We start from the raw sequence: 23400 nt of genomic DNA, 5'->3' as shown, positions 1-23400 counted from the left end.
GGGCCGCATGATCTCAGACAATATCCTATTGGCGTATGAACTTTCACATTTTCTCCGTAGAAGAGGAAAGGGAGGCACATGCTACGCGGCACTCAAGTTGGATATGAGTAAAGCATATGATAGGGTAGAATGGAAATTCTTAAATGATATGATGATCCAAATGGGATTTAACAGGAGTTGGGTTAAGCTAGTGATGAAGTGCATTACAACAGTAAAATATCAAGTGAAGGTCAATAGAGATGTCACATAAGTGTTTGTACCGCAGAGGGGATTACGGCAGGGAGACCCACTATCTCCATACATGTTGCTCATATGTGCTGAAGGGTTCTCAGCCATGTTACATAAAGCAGAAGCAAATCAAAGATTGAAAGGGATTAAAATCTGTAGGCAAGCCCCAAGTGTCAGCCAATTATTATTTGCAGATGATTCATTATTGTTAATGGAGGCAAATGCCAATGCAGTCGAGGAAGTGAACAGAATCTTGCATATTTACGAAGCATGCTCAGGACAGATGATCAATAAGGAAAAATCAGCAATAATGTTCAGCAAGAACACCGAGGAAAGAAAAAGAAATGAGATGAAGAGGATCTTAGGCATCAATATTGAAGGTTTTTCAGGCAGATACTTAGGTCTACCAGTATACATAGGCAAGAACAAAACAAAGACCTTCAACTTTATAAGGGAGAGAGTCTGGAAGAAAATCCAGGGAGGAAATGAGAAAATTTTATCAAAAGCAGGAAAGGAGATATTGATTAAAGCAGTTGCTCAAGCAATACCAGTTTACGCCATGTCATGTTTTGATCTCACAAAATCATTTTGTGAGGACTTAAGCTCTATGATCAATCGTTACTGGTGGAGCCAGATGGACAAAGAAAATAAAATTCATTGGGTAAGCTGGGACAAATTGACAAAACCAAAGAAGGATCGAGGTTTAGGTTTTAGGAACTTACATTTTTTTAACCTTGCCATGCTGGCCAAGCAAGCATGGCGCATCATTCAGAACCCCTCCTCACTTTGTTCACGAGTGCTAGCAGCACGATACTTCCCTAATGGTTCGCTTTTGCAAGCAACTCCAAGTGCAGGCATATCCTATGCATGGTGAAGTATTCTGAAGGGAGTCCAATTATTGAAAAAGGGGATAATATGGCGGGTTGGGAACGGAGAAGACATTAAAATCTGGTGTGACCCTTGGATCCCGAGAGGTAGTACAAGGCGAATAATATCACCAAAGGGAAACAACTTGCTCTCCAAGGTGTTTGAACTAATTAACCCCATAACAAATCAGTGGGATGAAGATCTGATTCGGCAAACCTTCTGGGCCGAGGATGCAAAGGTTATTCTTCAGATTCCTCTCCAAGACGATACAGGTGATTTCCTTGCATGGCATTTTGATAAAAAGGCCTATTTTCTGTTAAATCTGCATATAAGGTGCAATTGACAATGCAGCCAGAGAATCATCCTCTGGACTAACATCATCTTCTAATGCAGAGGGGGAGATGTCAGATTTCAAATGGAAGAAACTTTGGGCGCTCCCTCTTCCAAATAAAGTACTGCATTTTCTATGGAGGCTGGCCACAAATAGTCTCCTAGTGCGAACGAAGCTTAAAAGAAAAGGTATTCCCGTGGATACTAGATGCCCCATGTGTTTTACATTAGATGAAGATGGAGGGCATATTTTTCTTAAATGCAAAAGAGTCAAGGCATTATGGAGAATATCTTTACCGGAACATGTTAGACTAAAACTTCTCCTATGCTCTGATTCAAAAATGGTGTTAGAAGAAAATTTTAAACTAAAACTGGAGGAGTGTCTGAAAGTATGCCTTCTTTTATGGTTATGGTGGCACGAACGGAACAAAGTAAATAATGGGGATATGATGAGAAATATATCAGACATAGTTTCCTCTATTGATTATCATTTGTCATATTGCTTGAAGGTAAAAAAGGCGAGCAACCACCAAGCAAAGGAAGCAGACCAAAAGTGGAAGGCGCCACCAGCAGGAATCCTGAAAATAAATACTGATGGGGCCTTCATTGAAGCAACAAAATCAGGTGGATGGGGCTTCACACTTAGGAATGACCAAGGCGTGTTGCTGGCAGCAGGAGCAGGTAACCTCGAGTATGTTTCAGAACCATTACATGCTGAACTCTTAGCTTTTCAACAAGCTGTGCATGCTGCTATTCAAATGGGCTGCCAAAAAGTGATGTTTGAAATAGACTGCTTGGTGTTGATGCAAACTTTGCTTAGTGATGAATATGACCTATCAACTCTGGGCACATTGTTTAAAGAGGTTAAATTCCTCCTACATGTGGGCTTAAGTGATGTTTCCATAATACATTGTAAACGGGAATGTAATGTGGCGGCTCACACTTTAGCAGCACAGGGTGTTTGTATGGAAGCTGGCTGTTCTGAAAATTGGCTAGGCCAATTTCCCAAGTTTGTATCAGATGCTGTAGCTGGCGATATGTCCAGCGTTTTAATATATTAATGGAATGCGTTGTGTTCCTTAAAATGGAAAAGAAAAAGGGATTGCTTACTCTCGGACACGTCTTCACTTATGCTTAATCAAGTGAGGGTTCCATTCAAGTAATAAAACAACATTACGGGAGCACCATCTTCAAAACTTGTCGAGTCGATCAATCAGCTGGCACCAAGTAGTACCAACCAAGCCAATGTGCCAACACTCCAACACCCTTCTGCACTTCCTCCGCCACGTCTCCTTCCCGCCGGACGCGCACCTCCTGCCGTCCGCGCTCAAGTCATGCCCCGCGCAGCCCCTCGCCCGCGCGCTCCACGCGGCCGCCGCGGTCTCCGGCCTTGCGGAGGATCCCTTCGTCGCCTCCTCGCTCCTCCACACCTACCTCCGCCTCGGAGCCACCAGCGACGCCCGCGGTGTGTTCGAAAGAATGCCGGACAAGAGTGTCGTCGGCTGGGGCGCACTCATCGCCGGTTACTCTGCACGAGGCGACGCCGAGGCCGCGTGGGGCCTTCTGGAGCGGATGCGGAGCGCCGGCATGGAGCCAAATGTGATCACCTGGAATGGACTGGTTTCCGGGCTGAACCGGAGCGGCAGCGCCCTCAATGCTGTCAAGGCACTTGTGAGGATGCACGGGGAAGGGTTCTTGCCGGACGCCACCGGTGTCTCGTGTGCACTCTCTGCGGTCGGGGATGTGAAAGAGGTCTCGGTTGGCGAGCAGCTGCATGGATATGTGGTGAAGGCAGGGTGCAGGCTAGATCAACATGTGGTCACTGCGCTCATCGACATGTACGGCAAGTGTGGGCGTGCCGATGAGATTTCTCACGTGTTCCATGAGTCCAGCCACATGGATGTTGCTTCCTGCAACGCTCTCGTCGCTGGGCTCTCTCGGAACGCCCAGGTCTCTGAGGCATTGTTGTTGTTCAGCGAGTTTGTTAGCCGAGGAGTCGAGTTGAATGTTGTGTCCTGGACCTCGATTGTTGCCTGCTGTGTGCAGAATGGGAAAGATTTGGAAGCGGTGGATCTTTTCAGGAAGATGCAGTCAAAAGGGATCGAGCCGAATTCAGTCACGATACCCTGCGTACTGCCAGCATTTGCCAATGTTGCTGCTCTTATGCATGGCCGGTCAGCACACTGTTTTTCTCTTAGGAGGGGATTTCTTCATGACGTTTACGTTGGCAGTGCGTTGGTGGACATGTATGCAAAGTGTGGCAAGGTCAGGGATGCGAGGACGATCTTCGATGCAATTCCGTCTAAAAATACGGTTTCGTGGAATGCGATGATTGGTGGCTATGCAATGCATGGGGAGGCTGCAAATGCTGTGCAGTTGTTCTGTTTGATGCAGAAGTGCAAACAGAAGCCCGACCTAGTCACATTCACCTGTGTCATTGGTGCCTGTGGCCAAGCTGGCCTGACAGAGGAGGGGCGTCGCTACTTCAATGAAATGCAGCATAGTCATGGCATTTCCCCTAGGATGGAGCATTATGCATGTATGGTTACTCTGTTAGGACGGGCTGGCAAGCTTGATGAGGCATACGATCTCATAAATGAGATGCCATTTGAGCCAGATGGTTGTATTTGGGGGTCCTTGCTGGGCTCCTGCAGGGTTTATGGAAATGTGTTCCTGGCCGAAGTCGCAGCAGAAAAGCTATTTGAACTAGAGCCAGAAAATACCGGCAACTATGTCCTGCTTTCCAACATTTATGCGTCTAAAAAAATGTGGGACGGGGTAAACAGAGTGAGGGATCAGATGAAGAATATGGGATTGAAGAAAGAAAAGGGTTGCAGTTGGATAGAGATCAAGAACAAGGTGCACATGTTGTTAGCTGGTGACAATTCACACCCCATGATGACTGCGATAACGGAGAAACTAAAGCAGCTTACCATTGAGATGAGCAGGCTGGGCTTTGCACCGAGCACAGATTTTGTCCTACATGATGTGGAAGAACAAGAAAAGGATGATATCCTTGCTGTGCACAGTGAAAAACTGGCTGTTGCATTGGGCCTCATAAGCACGAGCCCAGGAACACCCCTCCGGGTGATAAAGAACCTCCGGATTTGTGGCGATTGCCACGAAGCAATGAAGTTCATATCATGTTTTGAGGGGAGGGAGATATCTGTTAGAGACACCAACAGGTTTCATCACTTCAAGGATGGGAAATGTTCTTGTGGGGATTACTGGTGATTTTGCCTGCCTTGACTTACTGTCTTTTCAACAACTTGGTGTAGAACGTGAATGAGCATGCATGTCCCCCTACCTTACGGTGGATATTGTTTTCATGAGGTAATGTAAAATTATTTTATGAAAAGTAAGAAACAGAATCCAACATGCGGACCTGTGCACTATATGCAGAGCCAAAGAAAAGTTCACTCCTGTGCTATGTGATGTCTCCAGTTGCAATTTCAGTTTTCTTAATACCATGTTGCTACTATTTTCGTCAGTCTCAGTTTTATTAGCTAATCATTCTGATCTACAACACACCATTATCTGGTGTTTTCCAAAGGAGAACTTTATTTCAACTCTACACACAGTCCTGTCTACACGCCACCATGGGCTTCACCTTGAGTTAGTTGTTTTATCTAGAGACTGATTGGTATCCAAGCAAGGTCTAATTTCCTAGTCAAGTTCTTAGTTATATATGGAATTTGTTTTTGTATAACCCTATGAATTTTGTAGTCGTTCAACCTGCAGATTTCAGAAATACATTGGAGAGACTCAGTTGGAACTTGGAGTTGATATTAATTTTGTAAATGGTTGAAATGATTAAATCCATGGAAGTGAGACACATCAGCTTTCGGAGGATGCATCAAATAGAAAAAAAGGTATCGTTTACATGCTTCTGTTTACACGTGGCACTTGCTGAAGGAACTTAACGTACCTTGTTTTAAGTTAATAGCATCATCAGTTCTCTGTTTTCATATTTTTAATATGACATGCTATTCACCAAATGAATGATTGTGCCTAGATTCTTCTAGTCGTTTGCATACACCCAGTTAGTGCTGCTATGGGCATGCCATACTCTTGTGCAGACATGACCCAAAAAACCTTGCAGTAGGATACCATCTGTTTTGGATTCTTTATTATCTCCGAGGGATTTTTAGACACTGACAACTTCTTCAGCATATCTTATCCTTCATTTCTTCATTCAGCTTTTATGGTCTGTATCTCTCTCCACATTTTTTAACTAGCTCATGCTTGCCAGATTCTATTGATATTCTCATTTTTGAGCTTCTATCACATATTTTTTTCAGAAATTGTGGCGGGAACTTTCATGATTTTGATGGATCATTCTACTATAGTAGGGTTCTTAAGTGGGATAAGATTATCACATTCACTACTGTTGACACGTAGATATATACTTTAAGGATTATACTGATCAAACAGCTTGTTTGTTTCTTCACTGATGCCATCAATCCAAGCAGGAAATTTAAGCTTGACTTTGGCGAAGCATTCAATATTATCGAGCACGACGACGATCATCAGAGTCATGGAGCATATGGGCTTTGATGGGAGGTGGATTGGATGGATTAAATCCGCCCTCTCCACTGGTACTTCCTCTGTCCTACTTAATGGTGCCCCGGGGAGGGAATTTTTCAAGCTATCATCAATAAGGCTTGTCACCATAACCTGCTTCAGCTCCCCCTTCCAGGTACTAACAGCATCTTCCCTGTTGGGCAATACACAGATGATATACTTTTTAAGCATGCAAACATGTTCCCACTAACTGCTCTGTCTTTAAAAGCCTCCTTGAATCCCTTGGACAGTCCACTGGTCTTTGAGTTAATTTCCCAGAAAAACTTGCCTTCTTCCCATCCATGTTTTGGAGGAAAAATGCAGCAGTTAGCTGGCCTCTACGGTTGCCGCATTGCCAATTTCCCCTTCACCTATCTCAGGCTTCCTCTTGGTCTGAGCAAACCTAGAATCAGGGACTTTGATCTGATTCATAGGATGGAGCAGCTCTTAACTTCTTGCCCCTCCTTGTCTTTTGGTGGGAGAATCACAGTCACAAAAGCTGTCTTTAGCGCTCTTCCTGCTTTTTATATATGCTCCCTCAAGTTGCCTGAAGGGGTTATTGAAATTATAGATAAAGCCAGGCGCATCTGCCTCTGGGGGAAGTCTTGGCGATATTCTGGATATGTTCCGCCTCCCTCTTTCTTCTCAAGCTTTTGATGAATTTCTGATCCTCAGAGTCATCCATTAGAATCTTCAAAATGATCCTGCTGAGCAGAAAGCTTATACCCAATACTTCTTTTTTTGAGGAACTGACACCATTGCATCCCTATATATTAAGCAGGAGAAAACAATAAGCAGCCATGCCTTACAAGTTACAACACGAGGGTGTTACAGAGTAGGGGAAAAGAAAAACAAGGAAAGAAAGCTTTAGTCTGGTTCTGGTTCTGGTTCTGGTTCTGGGGTATTTTCAGTGTCCGACATCAAATGTATGGAAAGCGCCAGTTGAGAAATATCTTGCTTGATCAGATGAAGAACCTCCAGCTCAGGAAGGTGGCGCGTCTGGAATACCCTGCGATTCCGTTCCTTCATATATTCCAGCAGGTGTATATGGCAGTGGTGATAAGCTCTGGATCCAAAGTGCATGTCAGGTCGTTCCATCAAGCTTCAGAGGAGGTTGCGTTCTCAGCGTTGTGAGTGAGAGCAGGGCAGTTAGTCCAGTTGGCAACCAACATCCAAATGGATCGCGAGAAGGTGCATCTCAGGATCATATGGAAAAAGGAGTCCCATCCTCTTGATTGCATAGGTGGTAAAATTCGCTGTGTGGGATCCCCTTGATGGCGAGGTTGTCATTCGTAAGAATCCTTCCGCACAGTCAGAGCCACATGAAGAGTCGGCATTTGCATTCAACTTTGCAGCGCCAAAGCTTGTCGAATCGGGATGTTGAGTAGGAGCCCAGGAACTGAGAGCGGTAGGCAGAGCTAGCTGAATAAACCTTTGAGGTGGTAAGATTCCAGCAGATAGAGTCGTCGATCTCCGGCTGCAAATGGATTTGCTGCAGCTGCAACCAAAGGGCAGTGAATTGCCTTAGTTGCAAGGGAGACTTGATGCGCTGGAGGCCTGACATCCATCTCTGGGATTTGATTGCGTCACCACCGCGACGTTTTTCCTTGAGCACAGAATGAAGAGGTCCGGTGCCAAATCCTTAGGGAGCAGCCGTTGAGCCACTGGTCATTCCAAAAGGAAACCCTTGTGCCATTGTGAATGGAGATGGAAGTGGAGGCGCGGAACAGAGCAAGATCATCCTTCTCACAGGGAATATGAGAGCCTAGCCATGGTCTCTGTCCGCCATCCATTCGAGCCATTTCCATCGAAGCCTGAGCGCCCTGCCAAAACGTTTGATATCCATGATGCCCAACCTGCCCATGTCTTTAGGTCGACAGACGGTGTTCCAGTTAACCAGGGCCAAACCGACAGCTGCGACCGGCTTAGACCACCAGAGGAAGTTCGTGCGCAGCTTGTCAATTTGCTTAATGACCCAAGAATCAAGCTTGAAGACCGTGATCAGGTAAGTTGGGATAACAGACAACACCGAGTTCACCAACCGCAGTCGTTCATCACTGTTGAGAAGCTTTCCTTTGCACTTCTGCAGTTTTGCAGCTATTTTTATCTAGGACCGGTTGTATTTCAGCTCACGTGATCTTCCTGAAGTAAAGTGGTAGTCCAAGGTACTTGCATGGGAATTGCATGACAGGAAAGGACCTTAGCAGTTGGGGAGATCAATGTTGTCGCAACGAATTTTGAACAACCCACTCTTGTCCAGGTTGGCAACTAGCCCTGAAATGGCGCCGAACTGAAGCAACAATTGCTTGGTAACAAGAACATCTTCAGGCATGGGAGTGATAAACAGCGCTGCATCATCCGCGTGAAGGCTCAGGCGCGGATTCGACGGAGGGAGGTTGAGGGGAGCCAGAACTCCATCAGCATGAGCTTTCGCGAACATCCAGTGCAGGGGGTCAATGACCGAAGTGAACAACATGGGAGACACATACAAGAACTCCATCAGTATGCCCAATACTTTTCTCACATACAAGCCTCTGCTCGTTTCAACTGGATTTGGTCCTCTAAATGTTCTGCCAAGCTAAAGGGTTTTGCATGGCTCCTTCTCAATGAAAGATTAAACATGAGAGATGCTACAAAGAAAAAGTTTCGGGTCACAGATAATCACAGTAATGAAGTAACTCTGCTATATCTTCGGCTCAGATGAGATCCTTGAATCTAGTGACCGTATTTTAAGACTGTCCCTTCAGTCAGGAATGTTGATACAAAACTGGCATCTCCCTCAGCCACAGCAGCATAGTTAACTTTGCTATATCTTCGGCTAAAGCTGCTTTTGCCAGACCATTCTTCATGGAGATATATCACAGCTGCCTGATGTATTTAGAAACAAATGAACACAAAGATTTTTGGCAACATTTGGGTCTAGCATTTGCTCCAAGTTTCGGTTCTTCAAGAAAGGTTGTCTCCTCACCTTTAGGATGTCTTCAGAACAGCTCATCGTTTATAATTAAATTATCAATGTTTGAGTACTCATTACAGTAAGTTCTTAATACTATAGTTTTCCATTTCCAATCGAAGTTGATTGGCTTGTTTGAGCATCTTATCAGAAAGTTATGATTGAACCATCCATTTTTAACATTTTATTTTCAGGAAACCATTTTATTGACTTTGGCCATAGATTTTTTATGACTTCCACTCCCCATTGCCTAAAACTTTGTTGTTGGAACGGAGGGAGTATATGCCACTTTTACCTTATCCTGTCAGCAATGTAATTATCTTCAGATTCCTGGATATCTCTTGTGAAGCTTCCAAAAAATCATTTGGAAATTTATTTTTGTGTGTGCATTGTTAACTTGCACGACTGCACCAGACATGTCTTCTCGGTGCCTGGATTTCCCTTTCGTGTATTTATTTAATCTTTTGTTGGGAAACGGCCTAAACTGCACTGCACATGCCGTCTCAATGTGCAACATGTCTTGCTGATTTTCTCATTGGCTGGTCATTTTGTAACAGTAACACATCATTGACCTTCCAGTCCGAGTTTTGGTGTTCAAATCTTGCCCAAGCAGAGCACCCATGGAGGCACAGCAAGTGACAAGTGTTCCTCTCGATTTCCACAAAAGAAGTGGTGCTGTCAGTTTGCAATGTATCTCTCAGACAGAAGCTTGATTGTGCTGGCAACTTGAGGATTTTGAGTAGTGATATTTGATACAGTAAAGTTACAAGGTTATCTCAGTGACCTCATTTGATATGTGTGATTGCATGTTTGCAATCGGGACCTCAACGAGTAGTGCTAGTTGGGAAGAACGATAATGTCTCCATTTTGTGAACTGTATGGATACTTGTGCTTATGCTAACCAGGCTGGCTGAGTACAACGAACGCCTGACAGAATCATGTGGGGACAACCCTGGCGTCCGCGATGATCGGGCTCCGCACCACGTGATCTTCAGACACCCAGCGGAGGCTCCCCTCGGCCAGCTGCCCGGCATCGGCGTCGCCGTCGCCTCCCCCGCTGCTCACGGTCACCGTGAATGTCTTCTTCTCCATCGCCGACGTGAACTCCAGCGACTCTGGCTCCACCTTCACCTTGAGCCACTTGGGCACGTCCAGGTGAGCGGTGTACACCGACATCGCCGGCCCCACGTTTGTCACCGTCCGCTTCGCCTTGAACGGCTTCTCGGAGAGCGGCACCAGTATCGCCGGGTAGTTCAGCTGCGCCTCCGGGATGGACCCCATCGCCGCGCACGTCAAGCTGCTGTTCCCCGTGATAGTCTTCATGGCCGGCTCGCCGAGCAGCCCGCAGATGTAGGCGCTGTAGTCGCCGACGTCGAGGTCGTAGACCAGGCCTGGGTCCACGGCCTTCGCCGCGTCCACGTGGCCGGCGCCGATCGAGTAGAAGCTCGCCTTCCGGTGCTCTTCGTCCATGATGGGGTGCCCCGCGTTGTCGGCGGTGCTGGACGTGGTCATGATGGCCGACTTGACCGCCGACGGCGACCAGTCCGGGTGCGCCTTCTTCACGAGCGCCACGATGCCGGTGGCGTGCGGCGCGGCCATGGACGTGCCGGAGGCAACGTTGTAGCTGTACGACTCCGTGCCATCGATGGGCACCATCGACGGCCACGCGGCGAGGATGTTGAGCCCCGGCGCCATGATGTCGGGCTTGAGCACGCCGGGGCTGGCCGCGTTCGGCCCGCGGGACGAGAAGGCCGCGACGATCGGCGCCGGCTTCACGTGAACAATCGAGCTGTTGAACAGTATCGTTGCGGTGTGGGCGGCCGCCGTCGAGCCCACCCTGGCGTAGCCCATGATCTTGGCGCCGTCGGTCGCGGTCACCTGTGACATTGGGAGGTTATAATACTTCTCTACCACGATGGTGTACCCGAAGTCGGCTTCGTTGATGAACACCACTCCGGCGCCGCCTGCCGCCTGGACCGCCTGGATCGAGTTCAGCGGAGGCAACGGCGTCTCGGTGTCGCACACGACCACCTTGCCGGTGATGTTGACGCCGTCGAAGTAGTCGCAGTAGCTGGTGCCCTGAGGGTAGTAGAGCGGGTACGCCTTGGAGCTGAAGCGCTTGTCCTGCGTCAGCGACTCGCCGTCGAACGCTTCCCCGTCGCCGAGCCGCACGGTGGCTCGGTAGCTCCGGTCCACCGACCCGGCCCCCACGGTCAATATCCAAGGCGCCTCGTTTGACAACGTGGAGGGCGTCGGGCCGCTGTTACCGCCGGCGCACACCACGAGGACGCCCTTGGACATCACCCCGAACGCGCCGATCGCGATCAGGTCCTTGTCCAATGGTATGGAGGGGCCGCCGAGGGAGAGCGACAGCACGTCCACGCCGTCCTTCACCGCCGCGTCCATCCCGGCCAGTATGTCGGACTCGAAGCATCCTTCGCCGTCGCATACCTTGTACATGGCCAGGTGCGCGCCCGGCGCGATCCCGGCAGCGGTGCCCTTGCCGAGGCCGAACGCCGAGACGCCGTCCACGAAGTGGCCCGCCGCGGTGCCTGCAGTGTGCGTCCCGTGCCCGACGGCGTCGGTGGTGTCGTTGCCGCCCATGAGCGACACCAGGCCGACGAGCTTGTTGTTACAACGCACGGGGGCCTGGCACTTGCCCTTCCACTTGGCAGGCGGCGGCGGCATGCCCTCGTCTCCAAACGAACGGTGCGAGGCGGCGATGCCGGTGTCGAGCAACCCGACGATGACGCCCTCGCCGTAGTTTGTGGCGTTCCAGACGCCTTGCTTGGCGTCCAGGCCGAGGAACCCCGGCGTGCGCGTCGTCATGAGCGGCACCCTCCGCTCCGGGAAGGCGCGCACGAACCCGCGCTTCCTGGACACCGCTGCGAGCTCGTCCTCCGTCAGCTTTGCGGCGAAGCCGGAAAACACGCCCGTGTACGAGTGGCGAATGGTCGGCGCGTCGCCGCCGGCCGTCCTGCCAGGGCGCGACCCCGGCCGCAGGAACGACTCGTGCCATCTCCGGTGCGCGGCTTCGTCGGCGTGGTGCGCGTGCGCCGGAGGCTCGACGAGCACTACGTAAGTTCGAGCGGCGCCATGGTTGAGGCTGGTACTCTGCCTCGCTGTCGCACCGCCTCCGCCAGTGATAATGCTCAGCGTGGGTGTCGCACTCAAGACGAAGACGAGAACGGACGCGAGGAGTAGTGCCGTCAGGTGAGCCATGTCATCTACCGATCTACGAGAGCATGCAAGCATGGGCATGAAAAAGATTTGGCGCAAGCGATGCTTATATACATTCTCAAACTCTGTATTCCTACATGACTGGCATCCATGCATGATCCCACCAAAGATGCAGTGCGATGTGGATCTCCTTGGAAACAGGGACATACAGAATGTGTGCATGATTTTGTTGCTTTCTGGACTCATAATGTAACTGCATCTGTTTTTGTTTTGTTTTGCTTGCATGTTTTGTGTGTGACGCGCCAATTCTGATCCTCCATTTCGGGCGGAGCATTGCTTCGGCATCTCAATATACTAGATGACCCGTGGCGCAACGGGCGAGAGCGAACCATGCAAGTAAGAATATTTAAAGACCGATCATAAAATCTTTAAAACATAAGAAAACATATATTTAGGTATAATGTTCATACATACTCCCTCCGTCCCGTAATATAAGAGCGTTCTTGACACTAGAATAGTGTTAAAAACGCTCTTATATTATGGGACGGAGGGAGTAGCAGACAAAGGCATATAATCAGTTCCTGATAGCTTATTTACATTGCTTTTCTGGTCATTCAGCTTATGGTGACTAAGATAGTGCAGTCATGGATATCAGGCAGAGTCATCGCTGCATGCGCCGTCGATATCGAAAATGACATCATCATCTAAGCAGCTTTTCAAAGAGGGTGTTTTTGGTGGACTGTCATTGGCAAAAGCCCAAATATCTTCCGTATCATCATCCAATCCCCAAAATCTGCGAATAACAGGGCTTTAAGCTTGCTCAAACTGTAGAGGATACATGCATGTACTATCTCTCAGGTAAAATAGCAGATGGACATCTATGACCATTGACCAGGTATCAATCGAATATTCAGCTTTTGATTAGGAACTATACACACAAGAAGGACCGATAGCTTGACCAAAGAAGAACTTCCCAAACTCATCCACGTGTATAGTTTTGATCTCCATGTGCTCCACAGATGGGTTTAGAAATTTCTTGAGATTATTTAATGTGTATGGGTTGATGAAGTACTGTAAGGAGGGATAAAATACAGATTAGTCGATGTTTTACTATATTTTATGTGTATACATGGTCATGCGTAAAGACAATCATAACATCCTCTACCTTGCCATAATTAATACTCCCTCCGTTCCTAAATATAAGTCTTTGGAGAGATTACACTATGGACCATATACGGATGTATCTAGATGCATTTTAAAGTATAGATTCACATTTTGCTCCGTATGTGGTCCATAGTGTAATCTCTCAAAGACTTATATTTAGGAACGGAGGGAGTATTTTGTTCATTGAACAGGCGTCGTATTTAATGCTTGGTATGCGCTTGCCAACCAGGCATATGGAGAGATATTGGAGTCACTTGCATTGATGCATCGTCGTCCAAAGTGTTGGGTACTATATAGTGTTGCAGCAACTAAACGTTAGTTGAATTCTGCAATTGCTCAATAGCTGAGAACAAGATTAAACCCAAAATGTGCTTGATTATTGTAGCCTACTGTTATCCAAATGGGTAACTTAAGCTTGTACAACATAGAGCCATTAATGGTAATATGAGACGATCATAAATAAAAAGTAGAAACAAAATCGGTATATGAAGCCATTAGAAAGTGTAGTTCAGATTTTAAAATATATTGAGCTTTGTGATGTATTGATGAAGCTTTTTAAAAGCGGTTTCTTCTAACAGTGCCTAAGTGTAAAATTGACCATATATATAGACATTTTTTAGTAGTGGATGAAGCTTAATAAGAAAATATTATTGAGGTCCAGCAGTTCTAACATAGCAGCAGTGACATGTTTAGTCTTATACCATAACATTTTGAGGTCCCTAGATCTTGTTTCGAATTACAAGCAGAATGAACACGAGATTGTACAAAAAATATAAATACCTTGATACTCTCTGTTCCTAGTCATTTCACTCTTTCAAAATAAATAAATCTAAAACCGACATGCAAGACAAGAGCATATGCTTGGGATAACCTGGTAAAAAAATAGCCGGTGAAATATTAAAATGTGCATCATGAACAGATCTACACTTACAATAATGAATTGAGGTTTTGCTCCCAATACACAATGCTCCATAGTTTGAATCTGGTACAGGTTCATTCCATATGATAGCACAAAGACAAATTAATGGAAAGGGAATTTTCTCTAGACATAGCTAGCAAAACAATAATGCCAACTCCGAGGCACCGAGATAAGAAAATGGTTGAACTGAAACTATTCTTACTGATTGAAAAACTATATAGGCATACTACTTTTCGGTTGTGATCGAATAAAAAGAACAATTCTTTTTATCTTCGGTAACACAAACCAATAGAACAATTGGTATCTATACTACAACAATTAAATTTAGTTCCAGTAAGCAGCAGAAATAGCTCAAAAACATGCAAGGGAAGGCATTTCTATATTGGCACGCTCGATGTCTCCATTCAATCGATCAACATAATGTTTTGGTGCTTTTGACGTTGGACCATCTTAGCATTGATGGAAATAGAAGGTGTTAAAGATCCCTTATATCATGCACTAAGTGCTTCGACCATGTTAAGATAAAAAAAATAGGGTTGACTAATCAAGCCCAAAGTCGATGCAAGTTCTGTTCCGAACAGTGCAAACAATTGTTTGTCTAAGTACAACACAAGATTCATAAATATAAGACTGAAATTTTAGTTATATTAAATCTGTATAAGTTCAATCCGAAAGCGAGGAAAACTTACATTCAAACCATATGGGGTGAGATTTAACAAAGGGCAAGCCAATTGTAGTATCCTCTCTGCTGTTGATAGTCCCATAAAAGGAAACAGTGTATAGCACCACATCATTGCCAGTGTGAAACATGAATAAGGTCATATGAAGTAATATGAAGAACAATATTTATCATGTCTTGCTGGAAATAAACAGTGGGCGTACATATTACTAAAGGCAACACATTCTGGTTGCAAAGTCAGAAAAAAAAATATAATTTGTAAATATTATGGTATTACACCATTGTCATAGAACATGCAATTTCAAATATCATTTTCGTCCTGAGCACCATATTGCAACATGCCACTCATATTTTTCTGAATGAGTACTGTAGCAAAACTCCAATAACGCAAAACAGTAAATGATCCACATGTGAGCTTGATTAGGCGAGCAACCTAGCTAACAAATATTTATTGTGTCCCTCCTTATTACTATAATTTCTCAAGATGAACATACTTTAAAACCAAGGGGCCACAAGAAATCCTAAAGTGAAAATTCGTCAATGAGTGCCACACAAGGCTAGCCATCTAATGATCCATCACACTGTATAGCATGAAATATGGCATTAAAAAGGTGTTCTATTCTACGAAACATGTGCCAACAAAGTAGTGAGCACTGGGGAGAAGAAGGTGTGGATGCTCCACGCTAGAAAAATCTGCACTTGCTGCAGATGCAGAAATCAAACCGTGACACACCTTTTTCAGAGTGAACCAATTCAGAAATACCTAAACCAATGTGAAGGAATAAACACCATAGCCATATCCCCCCAACCCATTTAGTTCTGCAATTTTTAATGGATTAGATGCATGAAGACATATATGCAACAACAAGAACAACAAAATAAGAGCTCGCGCGTCCACCTCGAGACTTCATTCAGTTGGAAAAGAAACTGCATAAAATGGAGGTAATAACTGGATAGGGTAAAAAGATGGTACCAGTGATTGTCCACGTTGGCGAGGTTGCAGAGGTGCAGCCACTGGACTGCTCTCATCAGGACACCCAAACCCTATCCATGAAAATATACAAAATGTCGTAGAATGCGGATGCTAGACCCGCTTGTTGATATAGAGTATTGACGGTATATTGGAAGAACCACAAGCTTCACAATCATATCCTTCTTAATCTGTCACCAGCCAAAATAGCAGAAGACCAAACATCACCAGTTATAAGCTTGGAATGGATTAGATAAACAAAAGTGCAAGGATTATCAGCGAAAATGAATACAAGTTGCAAAATAATGAAGATAGTGTGAAGAAATACATACCTTCCTGTGCTGCTTGCCCTCTACACCAGCCTGCTCCTTCTGCTGTCACTAGCATCCTACCCCTCCCTTGCATCTCACCACATCGTGACAGGAGCGCCGCTTGGAGCTCTAAGCCCACTGCCCCTTGCCCTGCAGCTGGCCTCTCCTCCACCCAGCGATGTGTGCGCGGTCTGGAGCTGCGGCCTCGTTGCCCCTCTCCTCCCCATCGACCTGAATAAGCAAACACAATGCACCAAAGGACAAATTCAGAGAAAACAATAATCCTATGGATCCTGCAAAAGAAAGAAAAATAAGAATCCAAGAACACATAAGCGAGAGTACATACAGGAGGGCATGAGGACGATGGAGAACAACCCTATTGGGCTAGTATAAGAATCCATGACTGGTGGGATCGGCGGCCTTCCCATTTGGCTGGGTCAGTATTCGCTGGGCGACCTTTGCTTGCGCGCGGCGCGTCGTGCGCCTCGTCCTTGAGTCTTGCGGCCGCCATGGACCTATGCTGTTGCACGATGCCACGGCCACACGAACCCTAGCCCCAATCCCCGCCCGCCTCCTCCCCCCGTCTGCCGCCGCCTCCTCCGGCGGCACACCCGTTCTTCTCCTCCTCTCGTCCTTCCTCCTTCCCCTTCCATGGCGAGTCTGACACCTATAGGCGGAAGCAGGTAGCGTGGGGAGGAGCAGCTGTGAGGGTCGGCGACGGCAACACGTGAGAGAGAGAGAGAGAGAGAGAGCTCAGAGAGGAGGAGGAGGAGGCGAGCGGCCCATGAAGGCTAGTTGCGCCCCGTACGGCTTCTAGGGGAACTCCACCGTCACGCGCTCGAGCGTGGCCGCCGGGTGGCGGCGAAGTCGCCGTCATCGTGGGGCGCAGATGGTTGGCGGTGTGGCATGAGAAGTGAAGGGGAGGAGGACGGGCAAGGCGGGTGGTGTCGCGGTCAAGGAGGGCCTAGGGCTGCGACGCCATAGCAGGGGCGGGGGAGGGGGGATAGGGGCGGGTAGGGGTCGCTGGAGGAGAAGGGTGGGTGGCCATAGGGAAGCGGAGGGTATTGGATCAGGGGAGGATGGAGGACGATGAATGCGGCGGCTGCGAGGGTCGACCAAACCCACATCGCCCACGATCATTGCAGTCGATAATTTTTCCACAGAATACACACGCGACGCACACACGGGACAGACACCGACAAGCTGGGCCCGTGAGAGGAAAGGAGGCCCACCCGTCATCTGCTGTAGCACGAAAGTGTAACGTCTAGAGAAACTAACCGCGGGATTTTTGACAGCGCGGTGAAAAGACGCCAACGAGGCAGATCGTACGAGGGAGATCGGCCGCGCGACGCCATGCCTCCAGGTGAGCGGGTAGTGCGGCGTCATTTATATGTTCCATGATGATTCTTGTTTGCTTAGCAATTTTTTTGAAACTTTCAATCTATTCATCAAACATTATGACAGTGAAAAGAACACAAGAGGTGCTCATAAGGATAGGGTATACATGCGTATATACGAGCGCCTCCGTGTGTACTTTGTATAAAAAATAACAAAAAATACATCCATACCCATAGACCACTTAACGATGATTACAAGCACTAGAGCAAGCGAAGGCACGCTTGTAGAAGTGCATGCTCTAGCCAATGCAACCAAAAGACCGATCTGATGGAAGAGACTAGGTAGCACATTATACGTCAACACTCCCCCTCACGTGTGGCTCCCTCAGGCCTAAACGTGGACCGAAAGTGGGCTGCAATTTAATTGCGCCAGCCGGGTCTTGAACTCAAGACCTCTTGGCTCTGATACCATGTAGAAGTGCATGCTCTAGCCAATGCAACCAAAAGACCGATCTAATGAAAGAGACTAGGTAGCACATTATACGTCAACAACGCTGCCATCATCATCCCTCCCTCACCGGAACCGAGCAATTTTTTTGTAGTAGATAGTCTAAAAGTCATTCGGCTAAGACCCCAAAGGATCAACGAACAACAATCGCCACTCACAAAGAGAAGTGTAGATCAAAAAGACCCAACCTATAGACACATGAATATAAACGAGGACCGGATCCATGCAAATTCACCAAAAGACTAACACCGACCGAATCCCGCGGGATCCGCCAGAGACACACCTCCACACGCCCTCCGAGGACGCAAAACGCACCGCTAGGACGGGGACTAGGCGGGGAGAACTTTATTCTATCTCCAGGGAGTCGCCGTCGCCTCACCTTTCCGAGTAGTATACACAAATCCTAAAAAGACTAAAAAACACCTAAACATGAAGCATGAGCCCTCCTAATGGTAAGGGTTGGGATCCACCACGCCTCCATAGCCATAAGAACACAGGAAACGAGATAAATCAACGGTGCCGGCATGAGGCGAAGAAACCTTATATGCCTCGGAGCCTTTCTTAAGCAATTCCCATCGTGGCGAAAAGATAGTATGCATTTTTAACCTTTGTGAAGGTCAAATCGTCCACCTTCATTTTTACAGAGTAATATTTGCAAATTCTTTGGATACGCTGTATCTTTATTTGTGTCTATACCAATATAAGATCATCACTCATGTTTGACTCATCGTATCCTCACACTTCCAAGTATTTTATCCAAAGGTTATGGATTAAGTGAAAATTATAGGAAATTCCAGTCTTAAATTAGTCTTGCATTGGTTCCTGCATTGTTGCAGCTGCCCTGCGCCTCGTCCTGCTCTCGCGCCGCTCCTGTGTCATGCCTCTGCCTTCAGATCTGCACCAGAGCTGCTTTTCGAACGCAATGCAGAATACGAGTCAATAGTCAATACGTGCTCCATGAGGGGAGCTCCTCGTTGGCGCATTAAGCGCCCCGAAGACTAACTGGCGCTCACGCGTGCCCCCTAACGGGCCGTGGGACATAACTCGCTCGTGCCCTACTGTTTCCTCCATCGCCCTTGCTAGACATTGAGCGACCAACCGTTCACTACGACGGGATGCTCGCTACCCTTTTTTCCCTTGCATTGCAAGCCCGTGCTGTGAATAAAAACCTGCTGGCTAATAAAACCGGCTACCGTGTTTCTATCAACTTTAAAAGTTCATTAATTTGGAAACAAGATTTTGAATTATAAAGGTAAATTTGAAAAATGTTTAACAATTTCAAGAAAGCTGGCAAATTTGCACACAAAAAAATCATGAATTTGAAATACAAGGTTGCAAAGTTGAAAAGTTCATAAATTTGAAAATTGTTCCCAAATTTGGAAAAGTTCGTGAAAGTGAATTTTTTTCACAAGTTTTTAAAAATGTTTGCAAACTTGAAAACTTCATGAATTTTATAATAGTTCAAAAATTTCAAGTTTTTTATACAAATTTTAAATGATTAGTTACTGTGAAAATTGTTTGTTAATTTGGGGAAAAATTTCCAAATTTGATAGGGTTCATGAATTGAAAAAAGTTCATTAGTTTTACAAATTTTTCACAAATTTGGGAAAAAATGAATTTGCGACAAGTACATGAATTTAAGAAAAAAGTTCATGGCTTTGAATTATTTTTCATAATTTGTAAAAAGTTCATGAATTAGAAAAATAATAGAATTTGAAGAAAGTTCACCAATTTATGAAAAAAATACAAGAATTTGAAAAGAAATGAATTTAACAAAAAGTTCAAGAATTTAAGAAAAAAATCACAAAATTGAAAAAAGTTCACAAAATTTTAAAAAGTGCTGAAATTTGAAAAAAGATTTGAGGAAGGTTAAAAAGTTTAACAAAAAAATTCACAAATTTGAAAAAAGTACACGAATTTTAAAATAATGAATATGATGACAGTTGACGAATTTAAGAAAAAGGTCCAAAAATTGAAAAAACTTTCATGAATTTTGAAAAGAATTGAATTTGAGAAAAGCCCATGAATTAAAAACCAGTTTACTCTCCATGTTTTCTCAGTTTTATCTTTTGCTGATGTTTTGATTACTGAAAAAGGCGGTTTCTGGTTTTTAAAATTGAAAAAAATGTTCATGGACTAAGTAAAAGTTCATGAGTTCAAAAAAGTACATCGGTTTGAAAAACAATATCACGAATTTGACAAAAAAAATCACGAAATTGAAAAAAGTTCATCAATTTGACAAATAAAGTTCTCGAATGTGGAAAATGTTGACAAAATCGAAAAAAGTTCATCAATTTGAAATAGTTGAGAAATTTTGCACAAAGGTTTAACAATTTGAAAAAAGTTCACAAATTTGGAAAAGTTTGTGAAATTAAGGAAATATTCATGAATTTGAAAAAACATTCAAACATTTGAAAAAGTTCATGATTTGAATTTTGTGTGTGTGAATTTAAGAAAATAAAAATTAGAAAAGAGAGAAAATAAAAAAATAAAGCTGAAAGATAAATATCCAAACAAACCAGAAACCAAACAGTGAGGACGCACAACAACAAGAACGTACAATGTAATTAGTCACAGTAGGTGAGCTATCCTAGTTGGTTACATCGTGTGCAAATAAACCTTATGGTCAAAGAATTTGAAGCCTAGTTCACACACCTATTTTTGAAGGATAAAAAAAGAAAAAGTAAATGTACCGAGCCTAGGCCGGGGGGGCGGGGGGGGGGGGGGGGGAAGGTGTGTGCCGGTTTTTGGAATATATTATAACAGCCGCTGAGGGCGCCAGATAGGAGTTGGGCTCCATGATCCGGCAGCTATATCTCGCTCGAATGGCCGGCCCCGTATATCGTGTTTTCTCGGTAGTTCGTTCCTTCATTCGTTTCTTATCGCTGCTTTTTTCATATTTTAATTAATTTTTCGTTTTCTTTTGTTTTTTATTCTACTTTTTTATTTCTTCCATGGTTTTCTTTGGATTTTATTTTTTTCTTCATTATATTTCGTTTTTATCTTGTATTCAAAAGTGTATATAAAAATGTGTATCATGTATTTAAAAGTGTATATAAAAATGTTGATAAAGTATACAAAATTATAGAATGTACATTAAGTAAAGTAAATAAAGACATATATTTAAAAAAGTTAATTCAGTATTTAAATATGTTAACATGTATATAAAAATTTCTAATGTATACAAAAATGTATATTGTGTGTACAGAAATGTTTATTGCCATTAAAAAATGTTCAACATATGATCATCATTTTATTTATACATGTTTAGCATTTTTAAATACATGATTAACAATTTTATGCATATTTAACACTTTTTAAATACATGAACAATATTCTTTTCATACACATTGATATTTTTTGTATACATGGGAAACTTTTTTTCGATACACGTTTAACATTTTTCAAATGCTTGATTAATTTTTCCAAATTCTTAATTAACACTTTTCAAATGTTTGATTAACATTTTTCGTACACGATGTTCATTTTTTATACACGTTTAAAATTTTGTATTCTTTTATGTAAAGTGATTTTTGTATTATATATATATATATATAGAATATTTCCAAATATAAATAATAGTAAAAACATAAATCGGAAAATAAAAAAAGACATTGCAATAGAGACAGGAAAAACCAATCAATTAATGCACGCTGGGCCAGCCCATTAGTGTAGGTGCTTCAAGCGAGCGCTTCTTCTGTCTCACGTGAAGCGAGGTATAACCACGGGCTAGTATGGGACCTGGTTAGTAATGTTATGATGGCCCATGGAGGAATAGGGGTGACTGCTGTGGGGACGGCCCGCATTGCAAGTCTTGGCCAGCTTTAGCGGGTTGTCGTTTTCACATGAAACATTAGTATTGTGATGACTGTGTCGCCCATTTGGAATCAATTAAGATACCCTTGAAACCTTGGGACACTCTTATGGACAAATGTTCTACTGTGTTTTTTGCAATAAAACCAAATGACTCATTCACCGTTTGATCTTGGTCGTGCGGGGGGGGGGGGGGGGGGCACTCGCCTCCGCTCTTTCCTGATTTTTTGGCTCCGGTTTCTCGCGATCTTTCTAGCGTTTCCCTCTCTCCTGATTTTAACGGGACCATGATTTTGTGTGATCCTAATTTGCACGTGGACATGGGGCAGGTGTGTTGGAAATATGCCCTAGAGGCAATAATAAATGGTTATTATTATATTTCTTTGTTCATGATAATTGTCTATTGTTCATGCTATAATTGTATTATCCGGAAATCGTAATACATGTGTGAATACATAGACCATAACGTGTCCCTAGTAAGCCTCTAGTTGACTAGCTCGTGGATCAACAGATAGTCATGGTTTCCTGACTATGGACATTGGATGTCATTGATAACGGGATCACATCATTAGGAGAATGATGTGATGGACAAGACCCAATCTTAAGCATAGCGCAAAGATCGTGTAGTTCGTTTGCTAGAGCCTTTTCCAATGTCAAGTATCTTTTCCTTAGACCATGAGATCGTGCAACTCCCGGATGCCGTAGGAGTGCTTTGGGTGAGCCAAACGTCACAACGTAACTGGGTGACTATAAAGGTGCACTACGGGTATCTCCGAAAGTGTCTGTTGGGTTGCCCACTCGGTAATGCATCATCATAATGAGCTCAATGTGACTAACGAGTTAGCCACGGGATCATGCATTACGGTACGAGTAAAGAGACTTGCCGGTAACAAGATTGAACAAGGTATTGGGATACCGACAATCGAATCTCGGGCAAGTAACATACCGATTGACAAAGGGAATTGTATACGGGATTGATTGAATCCTCGACATCGTGGTTCATCCGATGAGATCATCGTGGAACATGTGGGAGCCAACATGGGTATCCAGATCCCGCTGTTGGTTATTGACCGGAGAGGCGTCTCGGTCATGTCTGCATGTCTCCCGAACCCGTAGGGTCTACACACTTAAGGTTCGGTGACGCTAGGGTTGTAGAGATATGAGTATGCGGAAACCCGAGAGTTGTTCGGAGTCCCGGATGAGATCCCGGACGTCACGAGGAGTTCCGGAATGGTCCGGAGGTGAAGAATTATATATAGGAAGTCAAGTTTCGGCCACCGGGAAAGTTTCGGGGGTCACCGGTATTGTACCGGGACCACCGGAAGGGTCCCGGGGGTCCACCGGGTGGGGCCACCTATCCCGGAGGGCCCCATGGGCTGAAGTGGGAAGGGAACCAGCCCTTAGTGGGCTGGGGCGCCCCCCATGGGCCTTCCCCCTACGCCTAGGGTTGGAAACCCTAGGGTGGGGGGCGCCCCACTTGCCTTGGGGGGCAAGTTTCCCCCTGGCCGCCGCCCCCCTTGTAGATGGGTTCCAGGGCCGCCCCCCCCTCCAGGGGGCCTATATATAGTGGGGGGAGGG

At 45.2% G+C, this 23400-nt stretch overlaps 2 protein-coding genes across 7 annotated transcripts; one reads left to right on the top strand and one right to left on the bottom strand.

Annotated features, from left to right (window-relative positions):
• Positions 1–2479: 2479 nt before the first annotated feature.
• On the top strand, positions 2480–9316 carry LOC123181802 (pentatricopeptide repeat-containing protein At1g20230). Of its 6 annotated transcripts, none has more exons than XM_044594173.1 (4): positions 2480–4758; positions 5167–5297; positions 5898–6124; positions 6770–9316. In XM_044594173.1, exon 1 carries the CDS (start codon positions 2671–2673, stop codon positions 4657–4659), a length of 1989 nt encoding a protein of 662 aa, XP_044450108.1. In that variant the 5' UTR covers positions 2480–2670; the 3' UTR covers positions 4660–4758; positions 5167–5297; positions 5898–6124; positions 6770–9316. The 6 variants fall into 6 exon arrangements, with proteins under 6 accessions (XP_044450108.1, XP_044450112.1, XP_044450109.1 ...); XM_044594177.1 differs by having other exon boundaries at positions 5727–6124; XM_044594174.1 differs by having other exon boundaries at positions 2480–5297; positions 6770–9023; positions 9136–9316.
• Positions 9317–9641: 325 nt separating this feature from the next.
• LOC123181801 (subtilisin-like protease) lies at positions 9642–12240 on the bottom strand. Its single transcript, XM_044594171.1, has one exon. The coding sequence runs from the start codon at positions 12200–12202 to the stop codon at positions 9878–9880; it is 2325 nt and encodes a 774-aa protein (XP_044450106.1). The 5' UTR covers positions 12203–12240; the 3' UTR covers positions 9642–9877.
• Positions 12241–23400: the final 11160 nt, after the last annotated feature.

Source organism: Triticum aestivum, chromosome 1D, assembly GCF_018294505.1.
Source record: "Triticum aestivum cultivar Chinese Spring chromosome 1D, IWGSC CS RefSeq v2.1, whole genome shotgun sequence".
Classification (NCBI taxonomy): domain Eukaryota; kingdom Viridiplantae; phylum Streptophyta; class Magnoliopsida; order Poales; family Poaceae; genus Triticum; species Triticum aestivum.
This window is presented reverse-complemented; position numbering and strand designations above follow the sequence as displayed.

Bases quoted from the DNA above. Each gene is read 5' to 3' on its own strand.
- LOC123181801 (XM_044594171.1), bottom strand. From the start codon at position 12,202: ATGCCCATGCTTGCATGCTCTCGTAGATCGGTAGATGACATGGCTCAC.
- LOC123181802 (XM_044594173.1), top strand. From the start codon at position 2,671: ATGTGCCAACACTCCAACACCCTTCTGCACTTCCTCCGCCACGTCTCC.